At 49.6% G+C, this 23,216-nt stretch overlaps 1 protein-coding gene across 3 annotated transcripts in view; it reads left to right on the top strand.

Annotated features, from left to right (window-relative positions):
- Positions 1-300: 300 nt before the first annotated feature.
- usp28 (ubiquitin specific peptidase 28) overlaps positions 301-23,216 on the top strand; it is a 67,077-nt gene continuing 44,161 nt past the window's right edge. For all 3 annotated transcript variants that reach the window (XM_041174253.1, XM_041174252.1, XM_041174250.1), the window contains exons 1-2: positions 301-562; positions 19,598-19,675. In XM_041174253.1, the coding sequence (XP_041030187.1) occupies positions 518-562; positions 19,598-19,675 (123 nt within the window). In that variant the 5' untranslated portion in view covers positions 301-517. The remainder of the gene's footprint in view (positions 563-19,597; positions 19,676-23,216) is intronic.

Raw genomic sequence — 23,216 nt, 5'->3', positions numbered from 1 at the left:
AAAGCATACTCTTCAAACTGACATACAACAAAGATGACATTTCTGCTCCAACTGAATAAAACCTGAGGTTGCTGCTGAAGGGAGTATGGAGGGGAAACAAACTATATATAAAAAAAACAATTAAAAATGTGAAGCGGTTCAGCCGCAGTTGCTCAGTTTCGAGGAGGCGACCAGTCACCAGCCAGCGGCGCGCACGCCCGCTGTTGGGAGCTCCAACGCAACCGGGCACGGGCCTCTCCTACGTCATGGGACGTGCGCGGCCCTGTGGGGAGGGGGGCGGGGGTTCGTCGAGGGATAGGGGACCGGTGGGGGGTTGGGGAGGGTTTGTCGTTGTTGAGTCCCGTTTGGCGGCAGCTGTCGCTCCGCTCCCTCGCTGCAAGTCCCCGGCAGGAGAAAAGGGGGAAAAAAGAAGCAGAATTGGGATTTTTTAAAATTTTAATGTTTTTTAAAGAAGGAGAAATCCAATTAGAACTTTTCAACTTTGAGAAAGAGCCGTGGGGATAAATAAGGAGCGAACATGACGGCGGGGGAGAGTCAACCCGGAGCGAGTAGCGAGGACAAGGTAACGAAAACACAGCAACAATGTATCGAAGTTGAATGGTGGATACACAGGCCAGAGATACTTTGTAACACTTTCCTTTTCGGGGGCGGGAAGGAGGGACTTTCCCCCCCTGAACAAAAGACAACAAAAGTTTTTATTGTGTAAACTCTGAAAGCTTTCTGCTCTCCCGAGTGATTCTGCCAATCACTGTCCCACACTCCAAACCCTCATTGTCACTGGTCACTCTTTATGTTTGTTTTTAAAATCATATATTCTGTTTACTATTTTTAAAATCATCTATTTTTTAATTTAATATTTTTTAAACAAAGTGCCTGTCTGTTGTTCCCCTCCCTCCCCCTCCCCAGGATGTGAATGCAGAGTGGTTGCTGGCCAGGACATGGATGTCACCTGTGTCTAGAATGATGTAGATTTGAAAGGCATCATAGGCTGTTCATTTTACAGTGTGGGACATGGGAGGAGGAGGAGGCCATTCAGCCCCTCAGCAAAACTGTACTGCAATTCTGTTAGATCACAGCTGCCCTGTATCTTAAGTCCATCTGACTGTCTTGGTTCTGTATCCCAGGTGCTAAGGAACTGAGACTTAGAAATTTGGAATGGAACGCAAGATATAGTGGCAGGAGTAAACCCCACGGCCCCTTGAGCCTGATCAGCCATTCAATATGATCAATCTGATCCACCAAACCAACTTAACCTCTCTGCACTATCTCCATATCTTTATCCTTTAGTCCCCAAGAATCTATCAATACTCGCTTGGCCGAATGGCCTCATCCTGTGCCTCAGTGATTCACCAACTGAGATCCACGGCCCTCTGAAGGAGAAAATTCTAAAGAACCCTCTGAGTGAAGACATTTCTCCTCAGCTCAGTCCCAAGTTGCTGATCCCATTATCCTGAGATGAGTTATAGTCCCCAGTAAACTCTCAGCACCTACCCTGTCAGGCTCGCTCGACCTTTCAATCAGATTAGTTCTCATTCCTCTAAACTTAGTGATAATAGGTTTCTCCTCATGGACAGCCCCTTTCATCCGAGAAATCAATCTAGAGAACATATGTAGAAGCTCATCCACTCTACCTCTCCCCACCCCCTCTCCCCACCCCCTCTCCCCACCCCCTCTCCCCACCCCCTCTCCCCTCCCCCTCTCCCCTCCCCCTCTCCCCATGTCCCCCTCCCCATGTCCCCCTCTCCCCATGTCCCCCTCCCCATGTCCCCCTCCCCATGTCCCCCTCCCCATGTCCCCCTCCCCATGTCCCCCTCCCCATGTCCCCCTCCCCATGTCCCCCTCCCCATGTCCCCCTCCCCATGTCCCCCTCCCCATGTCCCCCTCCCCATGTCCCCCTCCCCATGTCCCCCTCCCCATGTCCCCCTCTTCCCCCGCCAACTCCCCCTCTTCCCCCCATCTCCCCCTCTTCCCCCTCATTTCCCCCCTCTCCCCCTCCCCCTCCCCCTCCTCCCTCACTTCCCCTCTCACCCTCCACACTCTCCCCGCTTCCCACCCTCTCCCCACCCCCTCTGCCCCTTCTCCCCACGCCCTTCTCCCCCCTCCTCCCCCCTCCCCAGCTCCCCTTCTCCCTTTCTCCCCACCCCATTCTCCCTTTCTCCCCACCCCCTCCTCTCTTTCTCCCCTCCCCAGCCCCTTCTCCCCTCCACCCCCCCTCCCCTCCTCCCGTTCTCCCCACCCCCTCCTCCCCTTCTCCCCTCCCCTTCTCCCCACCCCCTCCTCCCCTTCTCCCCACCCCCTCCTCCCCTTCTCCCCACCCCCTCCTCCCCTTCTCCCCACCCCCTCCTCCCCCCTCCCCACCCCCTCCTCCCCCCTCCCCACCCCCTCCTCCCCCCTCCCCACCCCCTCCTCCACCCCTCCCGACCCCCTGCTCCCCCTCTCCCTTTACCCTCTGCCCCCTCTCCCTTTACCCTCTGCCCCCTCTCCCGCTACCCTCTGCCCCCTCTCCCGCTTCCCTCTGCCCCCTCTCCCGCTTCCCTCTGCCCCCTCTCCCGCTACCCTCTGCCCCCTCTCCCGCTACCCTCTGCCCCCTCTCCCGCTACCCTCTGCCCCCTCTCCCGCTACCCTCTGCCCCCTCTCCCGCTACCCTCTGCCCCCTCTCCCGCTACCCTCTGCCCCCTCTCCCGCTACCCTCTGCCCCCTCTCCCGCTACCCTCTGCCCCCTCTCCCGCTACCCTCTGCCCCCTCTCCCGCTACCCTCTGCCCCCTCTCCCGCTACCCTCTGCCCCCTCTCCCGCTACCCTCTGCCCCCTCTCCCGCTACCCTCTGCCCCCTCTCCCGCTACCCTCCGCCCAATCGCCCCACCCCCTCCGCCCAATCGCCCCACCCCCTCCGCCCAATCTCCCCACCCCCTCCGCCCCCACTCCCCACCCCCTCCGCCCCCACTCCCCACCCCCTCCGCCCCCACTCCCCACCCCCTCCTCCCCCACTCCCCACCCCCTCCTCCCCACCCCTTTCTCCCCTCCTCCCCACCCCCACCTCCCCACACCCCCTCCTCCCCAACCCCTCCTCCCCACCCACTTCACCCCACCCCACCCTCCTCCCCTCCTCCCCCTTCTCCCTAGCCCTTCCTCCCCCTTCTCCCTAGCCCCTCCTCCCCCTTCTCCCTAGCCCCTCCTCCCCCTTCTCCCTAGCCCCTCCTCCCCCTTCTCCCTAGCCCCTCCTCCCCCTTCTCCCTAGCCCCTCCTCCCCCTTCTCCCTAGCCCCTCCTCCCCCTTCTCCCTAGCCCCTCCTCCCCCTTCTCCCTAGCCCCTCCTCCCCCTTCTCCCTAGCCCCTCCTCCCCCTTCTCCCTAGCCCCTCCTCCCCCTTCTCCCTAGCCCCTCCTCCCCCTTCTCCCTAGCCCCTCCTCCCCCTTCTCCCTAGCCCCTCCTCCCCCTTCTCCCTAGCCCCTCCTCCCCCTTCTCCCTAGCCCCTCCTCCCCCTTCTCCCTAACCCCTCCTCCCCCTCTCCCCACCCCCTTCTCCCCACCCTCTCCCCACCCCCCCTTCTCCCCTCCTCCCCCTCTCCCCACTCCCTGCTCCCCTTCTCCCCACCCCCTTCTCCCCTTCTCCCCACCCCCTCCTCCCCACCCCCTGCTCCCCTCCTCCCTCCCCCCTCCCCACCACCAACTCCCCCCCTCCCCCCTCCCCACCCCCTTCTCCCCCCTCCCCACCCCTCCCCCTCCTCCCCCCTCCCCACCCCTCCCCCTCCTCCCCACCCCCTCCTCCCCACCCCCTCCTCCCCACCCCCTCCTCCCCACCCCCTCCTCCCCACCCCCTCCTCCCCACCCCCTCCTCCCCACCCCCTCCTCCCCACCCCCTCCTCCCCACCCCCTCCTCCCCACCCCCTCCTCCCCACCCCCTCCTCCCCCTCCCCCTCCTCTCCGCACCCCCTCCTCCGCACCCCCTCTCCCCACCCCCTCTCCGCACCCCCTCTCCGCACCCCCTCTCCGCACCCCCTCCTCCCCCTTCTCTCTCCCCCCTCCTCCCCCTTCTCCCTCCCCCCTCCTCCCCCTCCTCCACACCCCCCCCTTCTCCCCACCCCCTCCTCCCCATCTCCCCCTCCACCCCTTCTACCTCCCCCCTCCTCCCCACCCCCATCTCCCCCTCCTCCCCACCCCCATCTCCCCCTCCTCCCCACCCCCATCTCCCCCTCCTCCCCACCCCCATCTCCCCCTCCTCCCCACCCCCACCTCCCCCTCCTCCCCACCCCCATCTTCCCCCCCCATCTCCCCCCTACCATCTCCCCATCTCCCCCCCACCTCCCCATCACCCCCCCACCCATCTCCCCCCCAACCCCCCCCAATCTCCCCCCGCCACATCTCCCCCTCATCTCCCCCCGCCATCTCCCCCTCATCTCCCCTTCTCCCCACCCCTTCTCCCTACCCCTTCCTTCCCCTTCTCCCTACCCCTTCCTCCCCCTTCTCCCCCATTCTCCCTACCCCCTTCTCCCTACCCCCTCCTCCCTCTTCTCCCCACCCCCACCTCCCCACCCGCTCCTCCCCACCCACTTCAACCCACCCCACCCTCCTCCCTCTCGGCGCACCCCCTCCACCCCCTCTCCCCACCCCTTCTCCCTAACCCCTTCTCCCTAACCCCTTCTCCCTAACCCCTTCTCCCTAACCCCTTCTCCCTAACCCCTCCTCCCTAACCCCTCCTCCCTAACCCCTCCTCCCTAACCCCTCCTCCCTAACCCCTCCTCCCTAACCCCTCCTCCCCCTCCTCCCTAACCCCTCCTCCCCCTTCTACCTACCCCACCCCTCCTTCTCCCCACCCCCCCTTCTCCCCACCCGCTCCCCACCCCCATCTCCCGCCCCCCCCAATCTCCCTCTCTCCCCACCCCCATCTCCCCATCTCCCCATCTCCCCATCTCCCCATCTCCCCTTCTCCCCTTCTCCCCTTCTCCCCACCTCCCCTTCTCCCCCTCCCCACACCCCTTGCTGCCCCTCCCCACACCCCTTGCTGCCCCTCCCCACACCCCTTGCTGCCCCTCCCCACACCCCTTGCTGCCCCTCCCCACACCCCTTGCTGCCCCTCCCCACACCCCTTGCTGCCCCTCCCCACACCCCTTGCTGCCCCTCCCCACACCCCTTGCTGCCCCTCCCCACACCCCTTGCTGCCCCACCCCCTCTCCCTACCCCCTGCTCCCTTCCTCCCCAGCCCCTTCCTCCCCAGCCCCTTCCTCCCCAGCCCCTTCCTCCCCAGCCCCTTCCTCCCCAGCCCCTTCCTCCCCAGCCCCTTCCTCCCCAGCCCCTTCCTCCCCAGCCCCTTCCTCCCCAGCCCCTTCCTCCCCAGCCCCTTCCTCCCCAGCCCCTTCCTCCCCAGCCCCTTCCTCCCCAGCCCCTTCACCCCACCTTCCATCCTCCCCGCTCTCGCCGCCCCCTCCTCCTCCCCGCTCTCGCCGCCCCCTCCTCCTCCCCGCTCTCGCCGCCCCCTCCTCCTCCCCGCTCTCGCCGCCCCCCTCCTCCTCCCCGCTCTCGCCGCCCCCTCCTCCTCCCCGCTCTCGCCGCCCCCTCCTCCTCCCCGCTCTCGCCGCCCCCTCCTCCTCCCCGCTCTCGCCGCCCCCTCCTCCTCCCCGCTCTCGCCGCCCCCTCCTCCTCCCCGCTCTCGCCGCCCCCTCCTCCTCCCCGCTCTCGCCGCCCCCTCCTCCTCCCCGCTCTCGCCGCCCCCTCCTCCTCCCCGCTCTCGCCGCCCCCTCCTCCTCCCCGCTCTCGCCGCCCCCTCCTCCTCCCCGCTCTCGCCGCCCCCTCCTCCTCCCCGCTCTCGCCGCCCCCTCCTCCTCCCCGCTCTCGCCGCCCCCTCCTCCTCCCCGCTCTCGCCGCCCCCTCCTCCTCCCCGCTCTCGCCGCCCCCTCCTCCTCCCCGCTCTCGCCGCCCCCTCCTCCTCCCCGCTCTCGCCGCCCCCTCCTCCTCCCCGCTCTCGCCGCCCCCTCCTCCTCCCCGCTCTCGCCGCCCCCCTCCTCCTCCCCGCTCTCGCCGCCCCCTCCTCCTCCCCGCTCTCGCCGCCCCCTCCTCCTCCCCGCTCTCGCCGCCCCCTCCTCCTCCCCGCTCTCGCCGCCCCCTCCTCCTCCCCGCTCTCGCCGCCCCCTCCTCCTCCCCGCTCTCGCCGCCCCCTCCTCCTCCCCGCTCTCGCCGCCCCCCTCCTCCTCCCCGCTCTCGCCGCCCCCTCCTCCTCCCCGCTCTCGCCGCCCCCTCCTCCTCCCCGCTCTCGCCGCCCCCTCCTCCTCCCCGCTCTCGCCGCCCCCTCCTCCTCCCCGCTCTCGCCGCCCCCTCCTCCTCCCCGCTCTCGCCGCCCCCTCCTCCTCCCCGCTCTCGCCGCCCCCTCCTCCTCCCCGCTCTCGCCGCCCCCTCCTCCTCCCCGCTCTCGCCGCCCCCTCCTCCTCCCCGCTCTCGCCGCCCCCTCCTCCTCCCCGCTCTTCCCAACCCTTCTCCCCCCCTTCTCCCCTCCACACCCCCATCCTCCCTCCCGGTCCTCACCTCTTCCCACCCTCCCCGCCACTCCCGGTCCCGGCCTTGTTGTCTCCACACCACCCCCCACCCCCCCATGCCTCTACCCACCCCGGGCTTTGGTCTCTGGCCTTCCCCCCCTCCCGCCTCTCCACAGCCTCCATTTCCTGCCCCCCATTTCCTGCATCACTCCTTCCTCCCACTCCCTTTTTTGCGCCAAAGTAACAATTTTCTCAAGGTGGAGCTGCGTTCAGCGCTGCAACAAGGGGATAGAATGCCAATTTGCATCTCCAGTCTCTGCTGACTGTCACTCCACATCCAACCCCACCTCACCGCTACCACCACCACCCATCCATTCACCTTCCCCCGCCCCCCCCCCACCCCCCCCCCCCAGCACCTGATTCCTGGATTGCTGATGAGTGGGGGGTTCTGACAAGTAGGCGGTAGACACCTCCAATGTGGGGAAAGTTCGGACCAGGGTCACCGACCTGGTGACTGGCCTGTGAGCAGCACTTAGCAGAACCCTAGCTTCCAGCCTGTTTGAGGGCAGAAAGGGAACACAGAAAAAAGGAAGAGGCATTTTTGCAAGTAAATCTGAATCAGCTGAAACTTCAAATTGCCCCAGCAGCCAGCAAGGTGGGGTTTGAGAGGAATATTTGTGCTGGCTGTGAAAATCCCCCTTGAAGCCTCTTATGCTATTTTTAGGCTGATGTATGTTGTGATATCCAAGGTCGTCCAAAGACTGTTTAAAAGTCCTGGTGAATTTGTTGTGGCTAGGAAAGTGCTGATCAATCACCGCTTACTTCTATTTATTTAACATTTAACTACTGACATTTAACAAAACATGAGTACTTGTTATCTGTTAATATTTTTCACCCCCTTGAGATAACTCTTGGAACTCATGGAATCTTCCATCAAACGTGCCTCCACAATAGTCAAGCAGATCACCTTGCTAAGTTGATAACACAGCACAACTGTTGGGCCAGGTATAGTGTACTTGTACTGTGGAACTGCGTAAATACATATAAAGTGAGTAAAGATTGACTCCACTTCTGCCCTTCACCAGTTGGCTTTCTGGAGTAAAAACATCGAGAATTAGAAATACTCTTGAGCATCTACAATTTTAAACACTCCACTACTGGAAACCTAAATTCAGGAATGCCTCCCTAAGCCCCTTCGCCTCTACCTATCTTTCCTCCTATCAGGCACTCGTTAAAACCTGCCACTTTGACAAAGCTTTTGGTCATCTGCCTTAATATTTCATTATGCGGCTAGGTGTCAATTTTTTTCTTTTTGTAGTGCCTCTGGGAAGCAGCTTGGGACGTTTTATTATGTTTAAAGGTCCTTGCAGTTGTCTCAAGGAAAGATATGTGCCCTGATCAAACTGGCCTTAGATGGTTAATTTGAGATGTCAGATGCAGTCTTGGTTGCGGATGGGGTATCCGTGTGTTGGTAGGCTGGAAACTAGTAGGAACCTAGTTGGTAGGCATGTCATGAAGGGAGAGGTAGAATGGCTAGCCCTTTTTTTACTGAGGTCCTATTGATTGCTGTGGAACATCACATTTATGGCCCAGAACTTCTAATGCTTGGATAGGCAATCATTGAGTTCCTGCAGAAAGGAAAAACTAAATTTGATGTTTCAGTTGGGAATTGCTGTGGCATCTGTACTTTTCATCCATAAATGCTTAATATTTTGCGGCAGTTACTCAAACGTTGTTTGCAATTTAGCACATTAATCACAGGGTTCACATGCAGTGGAGTTAGGCTGCTAATGTTGAGTTATGTCGTAAATAGGTCATATCCCTTGATTACAAGGCAGTAATGTGACCAAGGGACTTGGGTTATATAACTGGGGAGATTGAAATTTAAGCCATCAACAGCTCATCTGAATCCTGTTTCATTAAATGAATTACTATATAAAAAAATAACCGCAGTCCATCTATCTCACCTTCTACCATACCGTAAATAAAAACAAAGTGTTGGAAATACTCAGCAGGTCAGGCAGCATCTTCAGAGAGAGAGAAAAATATCTTCTACTGTCTCAGTCGTCACATACTACAATGAAAATAGAGCTGTTGACTAATCATAGCAAACAGCCTCTTTGTTTTTATTTCAGATTTCCAACATCCACAGTATTTTGCTTTTGGGCATTTAAAACATGATTGGTTATGGAAGTGTTAAAAATGAGATTAATAATCAGATTTATTATCAAGTGTTATTTGAATTGGTCTGTACAAATATGTGAACAAATATAAATCCTATCTTGTTGAGTGCACCCAAGTGTGAAGCATCTCTATCACCTTTACTCATGATAAGCACTTCATGACTTGGGAAGGTTCTCAGTTAACAGGACGTTTGCAGAATACTCTGCAACTCATGGACAAGAGACCAGCAGCTGATAGAAAGTTGATTGATGAGGGGAAAACTGTCTCATTTACTTGGCGAATCTAGGCATGGGGCTGGAAGTAACATACCGTATATATTTTCAAACTAGAGTTTGGGAACTCTGATTGACTGTGAGGTTAATAGGACCAGAGATGGAGTACAATGTCTTGAGAATTCTAATTTTTAAAAATTAAATAGCATTTACAGCACAGGAGCAGGTCATTCAGCCTGACCAGTCTATACTGGTGTTCATGATCCACATGGGTTGTCTCCGATAATACTACTTCTAATGACATCACAAGATAGAAAAGAACGACTTGCATTTATATAGCGCTTTTCATGAACACAGGCCATTTCAGAGTTCCTTACAGCCAACTAAGTATTTTTGAAGTATAGTTACTATTGTCGTGTAGGAAATGCAGCAGCCAATTTATGCAGAGCAAGCTCCCACAAATAATAATGTGATAATGACCAGATAATTTGCTTTTGTGATGTTGATTGAGGAATAAATATCAATCAGGACACCAGGGTTTGGGCCAGGGGCTGGAGGGTTAGTGTGGAGCCGGAAGGGGAGAACCCCTGTGTTGTTCTTCAAAGTAGTCCCACCTGAGAGGTCAGTCAGGGGCTCAATTTAACATCTCATCCAAAACATCTCATCAGGATTTCCAACAGTGTAGCACTCCTTCAGTACTGCAATGGAGTGTCAGTCTTGATTTTTGTGCTCAAATCCTGCAGTGGAACTTGAACTCTCAGTCTTCTGACTCAGAAGTGAGAGTGCTACCAATTGAGCCCTGGTTCACACCTTATTGGGTATTTATTCATTCATGGGATGTGGGCTTTGCTGGCTGGGCCAGCATTTATTGCCCATCCCTAGTTGCCCTTGAGAAGATGATGGTGAGCTGTCTTCTTGAACAGCTGTAGTCCATGTGGTGTAGGTACACCTCAGTGTTAGAAAGGTAGTTCCAGGATTTTGACCCAGTGACAGTGAAGGAACGGCGATATATTTCCAACTCAGGATGGTAAGTGACTTGGAAGGGAGCTTCGAGGTGGCAGTGTTCCCACGTATCTGCTGCCCTTGTCCTTCTAGATGGTAGCAGTCATGGGTTTGAAAGGTGCTGCCGAAGTGAGTTCCTGCAGTGCATTTTGTAGATGATACAAGCTGCTACTGTTTGTTGGTGGAGGAGGGAGTGCTTGTTTGTGGATGTGGTGTCAATCAAGTAAGCTGCGTTGTCCTGGATGGTGTCAAGCTTCTTGAGTGTTGTGGGAGCTGCACTCATCCAGGCAAGTGGGGCATATTCCATCAGACTCCTGACTTGTGCCTTGTAGATGGTGGACAGGATTTGAGGTTTACTATATAAAAAAAAGTTATTCTGGTTGCTACATTGTTTTCCCCTGGGCAGCTAACACTGGAAGTGAGGATGGGTGGTGCCCAGATGTGTCTTAATGTTTCCAAGGGATTTCTAGGAGTCTATCATATTTATAGGGGGTTAGTGGGAATGTATCAATATTTTCATAGGGTCATGGAGAGTATTTGTCAACATTTATTAATTCCTCCCACTACATCTCACTCCCATAGTTTCAAAACATTTTTATTGTTAACTCCTTCTACTGAAAGTGTGATTGAGACTATGGTACCAACTGCACAGAATGCACTCATGGGTGCAGCAATACACATGACTTGAAGTGAAAGCTAGATTATTTGTGAAATTGGTGTCTGCTGAATATCATTTAGTTTGAATCAGAAAGCTATATCGGATTTAACCATGGCAAATGATCATTTTTATGTTGTGTGATGCTTTCTTTTTCTACAATTTGCAGCTTGTTCTTAAGTACCAAATTAGCCTCCAGAAGAGTTGGTTCTGCTCATGGGCTTTTATGCTGTGTACTGCATTGCATTGGGTTTCAGTTGAATCCTATCTGTTAGAACACTACATCTTTGTTTCCTGCGGGTTAGGCTGGGGATTGTGTCAGATAGTATTGAACAAAGTGCGTGTGTCTGTGTGTGTCTGTGTGTGTGTCTGTGTGTGTGTCTGTGTGTGTGTCTGTGTGTGTGTCTGTGTGTGTGTCTGTGTGTGTGTCTGTGTGTGTGTCTGTGTGTGTGTCTGTGTGTGTGTCTGTGTGTATGTCTGTGTGTTCTTTAGTGCCCGTGTAGGGGACATTTGTGTGCATCTAATCTGACGTTTACAATTTTCTGAGTTCTTTCCCGTCTTTTTCCTTTCATCTCATGGAAGCAGTGACTCATTCCAAGCATGTATCCGCATGTGCTGGGGGGTGGGGGGAAGAAAGTTAGTTTAATACGTGTTCATTTTGCTACCTCTTTGAGCAGCTGTCCAGCAGGTTCTATTTCTGAATCTCCCTCATGTTGCACAGACCACTACATGGCAACTGAGATATTTCTGGAAGCATTAAATCAACTGGCCTGAAGTCGTTTAGGTTTCAGCATTGTCGCACCTACAAGCAACCAAAGCAGGTCATTTGTGCCAGATTTGTCCTAATGATATGCCAGTTATATGAACTTCAAGTTAAAAGGTGGTTTGCATGAATATTGCATCTGGTATCTAAGTGCAAGAATTGATTATGAGATGGTTGCAGCAGTTGAGTAGAACAAAGGGAAAAAGCGAAAACTTGCATTCATACTGAACATTTTAAAGTGCTTTTCAGCCAATGAAGTACTTCTGAAGTGTAGCCTCTTTTGTAAGTAAGGAAATGTAGCAGTCTATTTGTACACAACAAGATCCTACAAACAGCAGTGAAAGAGTGGCCACATAGCATTTGTGTAATGTTAACTGTGGGATAAATATTGGCCAGGAGACCATGGAAAAATCCTCTGCTCTTAATAGTCCTATTGGATTATTATAGAATAGAATGGACTATTAGAGAGTAGAAGGAGCCTTGTTTTCGTGACTCATCCAAAAGATGACACCTTTGACAGTACAACATGGGAGTGTCAGCCTAGATTTTGTGCTCAAGGCTCTGGAGTGGGATTTGAACCCGCAACCTCCTGAATCCGTGGCAAGACCCACTGAGCCAGGGCTAAAGCTGTGAAGTATCTTGGGGCACTTTACTAGAGGCTGTCTATAAACACAAGCTGCTGTGTGAGTTTAAACAGTGGATGTTGATGCTCACTCTCAGGCCAGATAATTTACATTTAATGATAATTGCTCCTTTAGGTTCCGTGAGATGGAGCACAGCTCTTCATAAAAATAGTTCATGTTTACTCAGGAAAAATCAAGGAAATGAAGACAGAGGAAAGGCCAGTGTAAACAATTGCTTCCTGGCTAGAAAATTGATTCCTTAGCTGCAGATAATCACTTTGCATTTACACAAACATTCCTAAGGATTATGCGATTATGTAGCTGAAGTTTCTTGGAGAAGTAAAACTCGCATATTGCAATAGATTCCATGTAATTAGTGATCTCTTTAATTGAAAATTTAAGTTTATGATTTGTTATAATTCAGTGATAAATGTGATTGTTTGACTATGATGACAGCAGGAAGTCTATTTTTCTTGGTGGCAATCATAAAACGTAACTGGTGGGCTGATTGAAAGGAGTGCTGCTCTGCACAGTCATCACCTTGGCATAGTTGTTAACACTTGGCCTCAGAGTCAGAATTTTTAAAAATTCTTTCACAGAATGTGGGCATTGCTGTCTAGGCCAGCATTTATTACTCATCTCTACTTGCCCTTGAGAAGATGGTGGTGAGCTGCTGCCTTGAACTGCTGCAGTCCATGTGGTGTTGGTGCACCCATAGTGCTGTTGGGGGGGTGGGGGTGGGGTGGAGTTCCAGGATTTTGACTCGGCCTCAGTGAAGGAATGCCGTGAGTTCCAGCCCCACTGCTAAACCTGGCTGCCTTAGAAAAGAAAGACTGCTGATATTTAGCGCTTTTCATGGCCTCAGGACACCTCAAAGTGCTCTGCAGCCAATGAAGTGTAGTTGCTGTTGTAAAGTGGGAAACATGGCAGCCAATTTATGCACTGCGAGGTCCCATAAAAGACAATGTGGTAATGACCAGATAAATTTATTTCTTTAGTGATAAACTGGGCTAATATACAAGTTCTAGACTGAGGGATTTCTCCATGTTGGAGGTAACATCCTTCGTCCAAGATATTAAATTGACATCCACTCGCTTATTACTGTGGTTGAGATGAGCACTATGGTACAGTCTGAAGAACAGGAATGAATTCTTGCAGCTTTCTGACTAACATTCCTCCCTTCCAGCACAATCGCCAATATCAATTGCTGTTGGGCGATGTTGCAGTGTTCTTATTAACTCAGGCTTTTGCTTGCTTAACAATTACAGTATGGTATTTCAAGCATAAGAGCATTCCAGGGTGATGTGATAAGGGGGTGGAAAGTACCTTCATGAATTGAGCAGTGGGGGAGGGGGAAGTGAGTGTTTATGAACTGGGGGAGACCAGTGTCTCTGAACTACTATTGCAATTGTTGCCAACTTTACATAGCATAATCTGACATGCTAAAGCCAAGTAACAAGTGACAATTTAGCAGTGTCTAATTCACATTGGAACTTCTCTTCCCTTAAACTGTGCTGTGCAGTGTTAAAAACAAATGTTTTGTTATAAATATTGCACAGCTTCAAAGCACTTGTGTTTTTTTGAGAACTGTGAATTAGAGCATCATTGGCCCTTTCAGACAACTAACCTCTGGCCAAACTCAAGCACTGTGTTATATCTTAGGGGATTTTCAGTTGTAGTGTTACTATATATACTTTGCTAAAGTCGCATTCTTGTCCTGTGACCAAATTGAAAATGTGTTGGAGGTAGCGGGAGTTGATTGGGAGTTGCAAGTGTTGGCATCAAGTGGTGTAATTAGCCTGTTATAGAGAACGACAGCAACGTGTTCACAGGTTGTCCTTCAGCTTCTCTTCCATCAATGTAATGCAATCATTCTGAGAAAGGAATGGGAGTAATCTGTTCTGTGACTCCATGCACCTCACGTTGACAAGCATCTCGGGCAATAGAAACTGAGATGGAAAATGCCAGGAAATCCTGGGTTCAGTTAGCAATGTTAGATATTGGCTTGGATCGCTGCCCAGGAAATGATCTGCTCTTGAGAACAGTGCAGTGTTAAAAACAATGAATAATGAGGTGCGAGCTTTTAGTTGAGCATCCAGGACTTCGCCCCATTGCTAAATTAATCTCAAAGTGCAGAGGTTCGTTGGTTGACTAAAGAATCCTGGTTTAATTTTTTATCGTATCTCTATCGCTGTAACCTCTTGCAGCTGTACAATCCTCTGAGATCTCTGTGTTCCTCCAATTCGAGAGTCTCTTGCGTATCCCTGATTTTCTTTGCTCCACCATTGGTGACCATGTTTTCAGTTGCCTAGGCCCGTGATCAGGAATTCTCTCCCTAATCCTCTCTGCCCCTCCACCTCTCTCCCTCCTTTAAGATATCCTTCAAAATACTCCCTCTTTGACTAAGATTTTGGTCACCTGCTTTTGAGTGGCTGTGTCAAGCCTCGTTTGATAACATGTGAATTTCCTTCTTCATTATCATGTCAAAAGTTCTGAAAAGGCTTTTGAGTGTAGATACAATTATGTCACAGCTCTGTGACTGCAATCAGATGAAACAATAACCATTATTCTTTTGATCAGTTTAGCTGAGGGAATAATGCTGTCCAGGAGACTGGTGTAACTTCTTGCATTTCGAGTTGTGCTTTGAAATCATTAATGTTTGTCTGAACAGGCAGACAGGGCTTTAACATTTCTGTACTGATGGAGTGTACCTCTGACACATGATCACTGTTAATTATGCAAATCTTTCCCTGGCAACTGAAAAGGTCAAAAGAATTTCTTTAATAGCCCCAGAATTTTTGAACCATCCACACAGATCACTGTATGTCACAGCTGTGAGTACATTCAGTGCATCCATTCAGAGAGATATGTAGCCTTTCCAAATTGGGAGACCCCACCAGAGAATGGTCTAGTGCCTTTATTGTTGAAGTTATTTATAATGGGTTAGTAATATCTTCTCTCATTCACATTATCTGTTGTAGCGCAATGGAAAATACTGAACAAGACAACATGGCAGATTAAGGTTAGAATTCACGGTCCCTTTCCACTCTGTAGCCCTTGTAATTCTGCTCCCAAAAGCATGTCTCTTATCAATTGTAGCCCTCTTTATATTAAAAAATCTGTTTTCAAAGGCTACAGTAGTGTAAGGTTTGTGTTACTAGACTAGCAATCTGACAGTCTGGATGTGACTTAATGGAGGCCTTTAAAATTATAAAGGGGTTTGATAGGATAAGATGTGGAGAAATGTGTCCACTTTTAGGAAGTCCAAAAACTCGGGCACATCAATATAAGATAGTCACTAATAAATCCAATGGGGAATTCAGGAGAAACTTCTTTACCTAGAGACAGGTGAGAATTTGGAGTTCACTACCAGATGGAGTAGTTTTGGTGAATAGCATAAATGCATTCCAAGGGAAGCTAGATAAGCTCATGAAGGAGAAAGGAGTGGAAGGCTACAATGGTGCAGTTGAATGAAGTAGGATGGGAGGAGCCTGTTTCTGTGCTGTTAATTTTTAGGAATTAATTAAATATCCCTTGAAAAAGAAGGTTGAGAGGTGACCTTTGTGCAGGTATTTAAAATTCTGAAAGGTTTTGATAGAGTGGATACAGAAAGAATGTTTCCCTGTGGGAAGAGCATAACTAGAGGCCATCAATATAAGAGTCGCCAAGAAATTCAATAGGGAATTCAGAAGAAACTTCTTTACCCAAAGTATGGTGAGAATGTAGGACTTGCTACCACAGGAAGTGGTTGAGGTGAATAGTATAAATGCAAGGGGAAACTGTCCAAGCATATGAGGGGGAAGGGAATAGGGGGCTATGATGATTGGTTTTGATGAGGAAAGATGGGCGAAAGCTCGAGTAAAGCATAAATGTTGGCATGGGCGGGTTGGGTCAAATGTCCTGAATATGATCAGGTATGCCAAACCCGCAACATGCCCAGAGGTGACACTGCTGCAGAAGTTCCCCCAAGCACTAAAAACAATGACATGAACTGCCAGCCCTGGGGATGTCCATGTCATTCCCATATGAGACTCTTCAGCCATGGGAGGACCAATAGATGATGATGGTGAAGTCACTTACAGCTTGGACATACTTGAACAACGAGGCATCTACCATTAGACCCATACCCTAATAAGGATCGGCAGGTTCAGAAGAGCAGAGGAATAATAAAAACAGTAAAACTCTAGGCCAACGTTTGGTCCTTTACGTGAAAAATATGCTGAACAGTTCCTCGGCGATGTGTCATATGAGAAGTGGAATGTTATTCGTGACCCTGCTGAAAATAACTCTATCGCCAGGACATTGCCGGAATCAGCTCCATATATGTCTGACAGCCTTGGCTCCTGAGAAGAAGTAAACAGATTCTACATCTATGCTGGACTCTGTTCTTTTCTTAGCCTCTGATTCACTTTCATAGCAATTTTTCATGGAAGTATCTGGTAACATGTCTGCTGCAAAGGGCATGTAGTACTTGGCCAATTACTGCTGTTTATTATGAGTTAAGAAGTATCGTCTTGTTTTTGATGGGAATTACCTTCAAAGAAAACCTTGAATCTCGGATGTGTTGCAGTCTGTGGGAAACTTCTGCCTCCTCACCAGTATGGTTTACCTCTCTGCCTATTGTCCTACTACCCACTCTTGATAATTAACAGTCATTTGTCAGGATAATGTAGAAAAATCCCTGTTCATTTAACTCTTTGTAAACTTCAAACTAAAGTTTGCATAATCGAACTCCAAAAATCAACATCTGACTTCACCTGATCATGCCAAGTGAGGTTTCTTCCCTGCAGCCAAATCAGGTTACTATTTCATCATTCGTAAGAAAAGGGGAGGAAAACCTCAGAGTTGTCTAATGCAATCACCTAATTCAGTCTCCCTCCCTGTCCCCTCCATCCTCACCTCTGAGCACACATACAAGGAGCTTGGTTGCCCTCTTGAACCCTACAGGATTTAAATACCTCTCGAACTGAATCAAATAACACTTGTGAATTTTTCAAGCTTATCCTTTATTTGAAGCTTTCAATTGTATCGTGTATGCACTTAAGACCACAGGTAGGGAGGGGGAGTGAAGGCTGTGTGCCAATGTGAATAGAGCCCACTGCTCCATGCAACACAAATGATAAACATATTTTTGTGAAGAGGACCTCCTGTGAATACTGGCACACTGCGAGGGACCTGTGTAAATGTTGGCTTGCTCCTGAGGACCCTATGCAAACAGTGACACCTTTCCAGGGAACCCCTATAAATATTGGACCTACTGCATTATTGTGTCAGAGACTATACTGTTTCATAATAACTGGAGAATTATAACATGCGATAACGTATTAAAGAAATAAGAATAACATGGCATTTATATAGTGTCGGATCATAGAATGGTATTCAATGCAGAAACAGGCCATTCAGCCCACAGGTATTCGTGAACACATGAGCCTCCTCCCACCCCACTCCATTTCACCCCATCCTTTCTCCTTCATGCTCTTATCCAGCTTCTCCTTAAGTGCATTTATACCATTTGTCTCAACTACTCTTTGTGGTAGCAAGTTCCACATTCTTACCACTTTCTGGGGTAAGTGTCTCCTAAATATCACATTGTTGAAATGACTCAAAGCACTTAAAAGGATGAATTGCCTTTTGGAGTATGGTGACCATTTGTTATGTATAAACAAAGTAAAAAACAAAAGATCAGCACAGCAAAAGCCAAAAGCTTTACTGGTCAAAGGCTATTCTACCAGGCCCATCAGAAAATACTTTCGAATGGTCTGACGTACTCTCTTATTCAATGTGGGGGAGGGAACAATGTTCTCAGCTCTGTTATTCAATTAACAAGTCGATATATAGAAAGACAAGAAATGCAAGAAGCTTAATTTGAAGTGAAGGAAAGCGTAGGGAGCAGTTTTTGTCCTCATTGGAAAGACAATATCGCTGCATTAAAAGAAGATTGATTTTTAATAATACCGAGAGTTACAACACTATCCTTGTGCCTCAGGGGCTGGAAAACTAGATTCAGTACAAGACGTTTCATGATCTTTAGCTACAGACAACCACATGGAAATTGAGCACTGAGGAAAGGACTGATTGAAGCAGCCAATGTGAATTTGTCCAGGGAAAATGGTGCTTGACTAACAAATTAAATTTTTTGAGGAAATTTCAATATGAATTTATGATTGGATTGCAATAAATGTATGAATTTTGATCATGTGCCACATAAACTTTTGCAGCAGGTATCTTTAAGTGTCAGCTGTGGCTCAGTTGGTCAACTCTGTTAGAGAAGGTTGTGTCCTGAAGTCCCACTCGAGCAGTACTGAGGGGGTGCTTCTCTGTTGGAAGTGCTGTCTTTCACATGAGATGTTAAACCGAGACACTATCCACTATCCGCCAACTCTGGTAGATGCAAAAGATTCCATGGCAGTCTTTTGATGAACAGCAGGAGAGTTTTCCCGTGTGTCCTGACCAATATTTATCCCTCAGCCAATATCTAAAAATATTATCTGATCATAATCACATTGTTGTTTGTGGGAACTTGCTGTGAACCAATTAGCTACCTGTTTTCTAAAATATAACTTCAAAAGCATTTTATTGGTTGTAAGGCGCTTTGGGACAACCAGCAGTCATGAAAGGTGCCATGGAAATGCAAGTTCTCGCTTTCTTAAAATGAAATGGGTTACAGCCAATTGCACAATTCTGAATGTAACTGGATAATTAGTTTTAAAGTATGTAGAACAAAGGAAAATGAGTTTAGGCCAATAGCTGAAGATATTTGAAGAGCCAGATCAGATATCAGAACAATGGGGCAGGGTTTTCTGTCGGGTGGACGGGCCTGACCCAATCTCTGGCGGGCGGGGAGCTGATCCCCGCTGGAGAAGTGGACCCCGCCACTATTTTAAATGGGCGGGCCAATTAAGGCCACCCAGCGTGACCCCCGATGGGAAGCGCTATGCACTCCCTGTGCAGGCGAGGGGATTCCCCAAAAGCGAGAGTTGCGCTCTTCCGTGCATGCACACGAAAGAGTGTACACCTCCCTGAGGCTAAGTGCAGCATCGGGGAGATTGCTTCCACATTGAAAAAGATTAAAAATAGAAAAAAAAGATTCCCTAACATGTCCCCCTCGTGTGTCAATGCCACATGAGATGGGACATGTTCATAATTTACCTAATAACTTGATTAAAAATTTTGAAACCCTGCATGAAATCTCATCCCGCCGGTGGATGAGGTTTCATGTTTTCTCTAGTTGCCGCCGGAGCTCCTGGCCGACCCGCCAACCTTAAGGTTGGACGGGCAGGTCCTTTAATTGTATAAATGATCCTGACATTGGCCTCAATTGGCCATTGACAGGTCGGCGGGCGCCCAGCTGATTTTGCTGCTCCCCCGCCTTCCTGAAAATTTAAATGGGGTGGGGTGACGGGGGTTCCACCTGTGGTCATCCCGCGTTGGTGAGCGGGCCCCACCCCCTGCTCGCCGACGGCAAAATTCTGCCCAATGCCACTTCTGTGAATCAACGAAGTGAGAAGTTTCACTGAAATTATGGTATTTAGGTGCAAAAATCTTGATCAGGCTGAGTTCTGGGCATTCTGATCCTCAATCAGTGCTTCAGGTCAGTAATTTTACAAATTTCATGAGCTCAGTATCTATACAACACTAGCAACATGATGATCTCTACTCCCTTTCACTTCTCATCTTTCTCCTTCTTGTTTGCAGAACATGTGCTTAATCATCAGCCAGCTGCGTGAAATCACAGGGATTCACGACAATCGACTGCTGCAGAAGGCACTCCAGGTTAGTAGCCGCTGATTCATGGATTTAAATGATCGAAGGACTGTGTGGCAGATAGGGGGCGAGGAAGACATTTGACCCATCTTAGCTCATCCAGCCTGAAAGACGCTATAGCCTCCATCCCCTCAACAAACCCACTACCTAACTGCTTCTTAATGGATACGTGAGTTTAGCTTCCACTACCCAATGTGTCAGTCATTGCGAAGAAAGTATCACCTCTGCAGTGAGAAGGTTAACTGAACCTTAACCTTGGTGCCTAGATGCAAAAATCTTGAGATCAGGCTTAGTTCTGTGCCTTCTGTTCCTCGATCAGTAATTCAGTTTGGTCGCACAGGCTCAGTACCTATCCAGCATCAGCAGCAACTCACCCTTCTCCCATTATGTTTTAGTTGAAATATAGTTGGGGAGAAAGTGAGAGCAGGTTATTGAGTTTAATGATCAGCCATGATCATAATTAATGGCAAAGCAGGCTCGAAGGGCCGAATGGCCTTCTCCTGCTCCTGGTTTCTATGTTTCTATATAGGACAATACATCTTGGTTTGTAAAGTACTATCCAACCTTGCTTACTTGTCAGAACAGCTCCTTATAGCAAAGTCTGGTCGGATAATAATGGTAGCAGTAGACGCAGAATGTTTCAAAAAATTTTTGGATGCCATTGAGTAGATTCTTTATATCATATCATCTGGAGTCATAATGGCACAGAAGGAGGCTATTTGGCCTATTGAGTCCATTCTGGCTCCCTGTAGAGGAATCTAGTCAGCCCCATTCCCCCACTCTGTCCCTGTAGAGCCCTGCAAGTTTATTTCCCTCAAGTATCTACCCAATTTCCTTGTGAAACTGTTCATTTACTCCATGGCCACCACTATGGGCAGCAAGTTCCAGATCATTATCACTTGCTGCATAAAAAAGCTCTTTCTCACATCACCCTGCATCTTTAGGCCAAAACTTTAAATCTATTTGAAATTCTTTTCCCTCTTGTGGAAAATCTTTCCCGAGTACAGTCCCTTGGACTTCGCATCTTCCTGGTACGTCCTCAAAATGACCCTCCTTCAAGTGTTAGTCTTGGCAGTTGTAATGGCACAGCCAATGGTAAATGCTGAGTTGTTCAAACCCCAAAGGGCCACGTGAGACAACTGCCATGACTTGTTTTGCAGTTTGTATAAATTTTGAGAAACGTATTTTGAATTCAGTCGTAATAAGACCACTGAGTCTTATAGGTTTTTACAAAACTAGATTAAACATTTATTAATAAGAGATGATTTTAAATGCATACATCTACAAATTACTACTACAATAAATTCTAATTCCTCTACTTAATCTGACGCCCAGTTACACTTTCATTAAGGCAACAGTAAGGCACACAGATTTTAAAAGACCCAGGCAAAGTGAGACACAATACCCTGAACCAGTCGAAGTCAAAGTGAGTTTTCTTAACTTCGGTTCTTTGAAAACAGCAGCTTGAGGCATAGACGCTGAAGGCTTTTCACACTTGTTAGATCTTAAAAATGCCTACCCTTACACACCGCCTTCGCTCCTTTATACATATTTTCCCCTTTGAATGCAAATTCCCATTGTTTCACTATGTCTTTGGACTTTACCTTTCTGATAATAAAAATCCCTCATAGCACTAAGTTTTATTAGTAATCTTTGGGAAAAATAAACATACTGTTTCTAAACTTCACTTAACTAGGTGACACATTTGGTGACTCCTCCTTTGAAAACAATCTAGTTGGGTTTATTTAAAAATGCAAATGTCCTTTTACACCTTACATTCTAAATTTACCCCATGTTTACATCAAAGCCTTCAGCCTTTAATCCAATTAAGGCTCTCACACACAGACACAGCTACCACTATTTTACAATAAATTCCAATAACATTGAGAGAATTATTATATTTTCCAGACATTGTGTCAACAAATTAATCAGGTATCATTCCTTGACCAAGTTTATGATCACTTCTCTTAATATCTCCTATGGCGGCTTAGTGACAGATTTGATTCATATGCCCCTTCGATGCACCTTGGGACATTTAAGGCATGATAGAAAATGTTATAGACTCATAGACATTTACAGCACAGAAGAAGGCCATTTGGCCCATCATGTCCATGCTGGTCAACAAAAATTTGACTACACAAATCCCATTTTCCAGTGCTTGGCCCAAAGCCCTGGAGGCTATGGCAATGCAAGTGAATACCTAAATACTTCTTAAATGTTATGAGAGTTTCTGACTCAACCACCCTTTCAGGCAGTGAGTTCCAGATTCCCACCACCCTCTGGGTGAAAACATTTCTCCTTGACTCCCCTCTTAGCCTTCTACCTCTTACCTTAAATCTATGCCCCCTGGTTATTGACCCCTCCACTAATGGAAGAAGTGCCTTCCTTTCCATCCTATCTATACCCCTCATAATCTTATACACCTCTATCAGGTCCCCTCTCAACCTTCGCTGCTGCAAGGAAAACAACCCCAGCCTATCCAATCTTTCCTCATAGCTCAGACCCTCCAGCCCAGGCAGGTAAATCTCCTCTGCACCCTCTCCAGCACAATCTCATTCTTCCTATAATGTGGTGACCAGAACTGCACGCAGTACTCCAGTTGTGGTCTAACCAGCATTTTATACAGTTCCAGCATAACCTCCCTGCTCTTGTATTCTGTGTCTTGGCTAATAAAGGCAAATATTCCATATGCCTTCTTAACCACTTTATCTACCTGCCCTGCTACCTTCAGGGATCTGTGGATATGAACACCAAGGTCCCTCTGATCTTCAGTTCTTTCCAAGGCCCTACCATTCATTGTGTAATCCCTTGCCTTGTTACCTCTCCCTAGGTGCATTACCTCACACTTTTCCAGGTTGAACTCCATTTGCCACAGCTCTGCCCACTGACCAGTCCATTGATATCCTCCTGCAAATTACAGCTATCCTCCTCACTATTTATCACCCACCAATTTTCATGTCATCCGCGAACTTCTTGCTCATACCCCCAGCATTTAAGTCCAAATCATTTATGTATACCACAAACAGCAAAGGCCCCAGCACCGAGCCCTGCGGAACCCCATTGGAAACAGACTTCCAGTCACAGAAACATCCCTCTATCATCACCCTCTGCTTCCTGCCTTGAAGCCAATTTTGGCTCCAATGTGCCACTTTGCCTTAGATCCCATGGGCTCTTACTTTCTTGACCAGTGTGCCATGAGGGTCCTTATCAAAAGCCTTGCTAAAGTCCATGTAGGCCACATCAAATGCATTACTCTCATCAACACTCCTGGGGCAGGATTTCCCGGTTGGCGTGTGTGGGGTGGGGCCTGCTCGCCGACGTGTAAAATGATGCTGGGCGGAACTCCCGACATCACCCCGCGTCATTTCCATTTTCAGGTCGGCGGGGGTGCAGCCGAATCCGCTGTGCACCCACCGACCTGTCAATGGCCAATTGAGGCCATTTAAAAAGTAATTGCAGTAGTGAAAGGACCTGCCCATCCAACCTTAAGGCTGGCGGGCAGACCGGGAGCCCTGGTGGGCTTCAGAGGAAGTGTGAAACCTCATCCACG

Source organism: Carcharodon carcharias, chromosome 25 (genome assembly GCF_017639515.1).
Source record: "Carcharodon carcharias isolate sCarCar2 chromosome 25, sCarCar2.pri, whole genome shotgun sequence".
In the NCBI taxonomy this organism is placed as follows: Eukaryota; Metazoa; Chordata; class Chondrichthyes; order Lamniformes; family Lamnidae; genus Carcharodon; species Carcharodon carcharias.
Note: the sequence above shows the minus strand (reverse complement) of the source record. Positions and strands in the feature narration are given on the sequence as shown.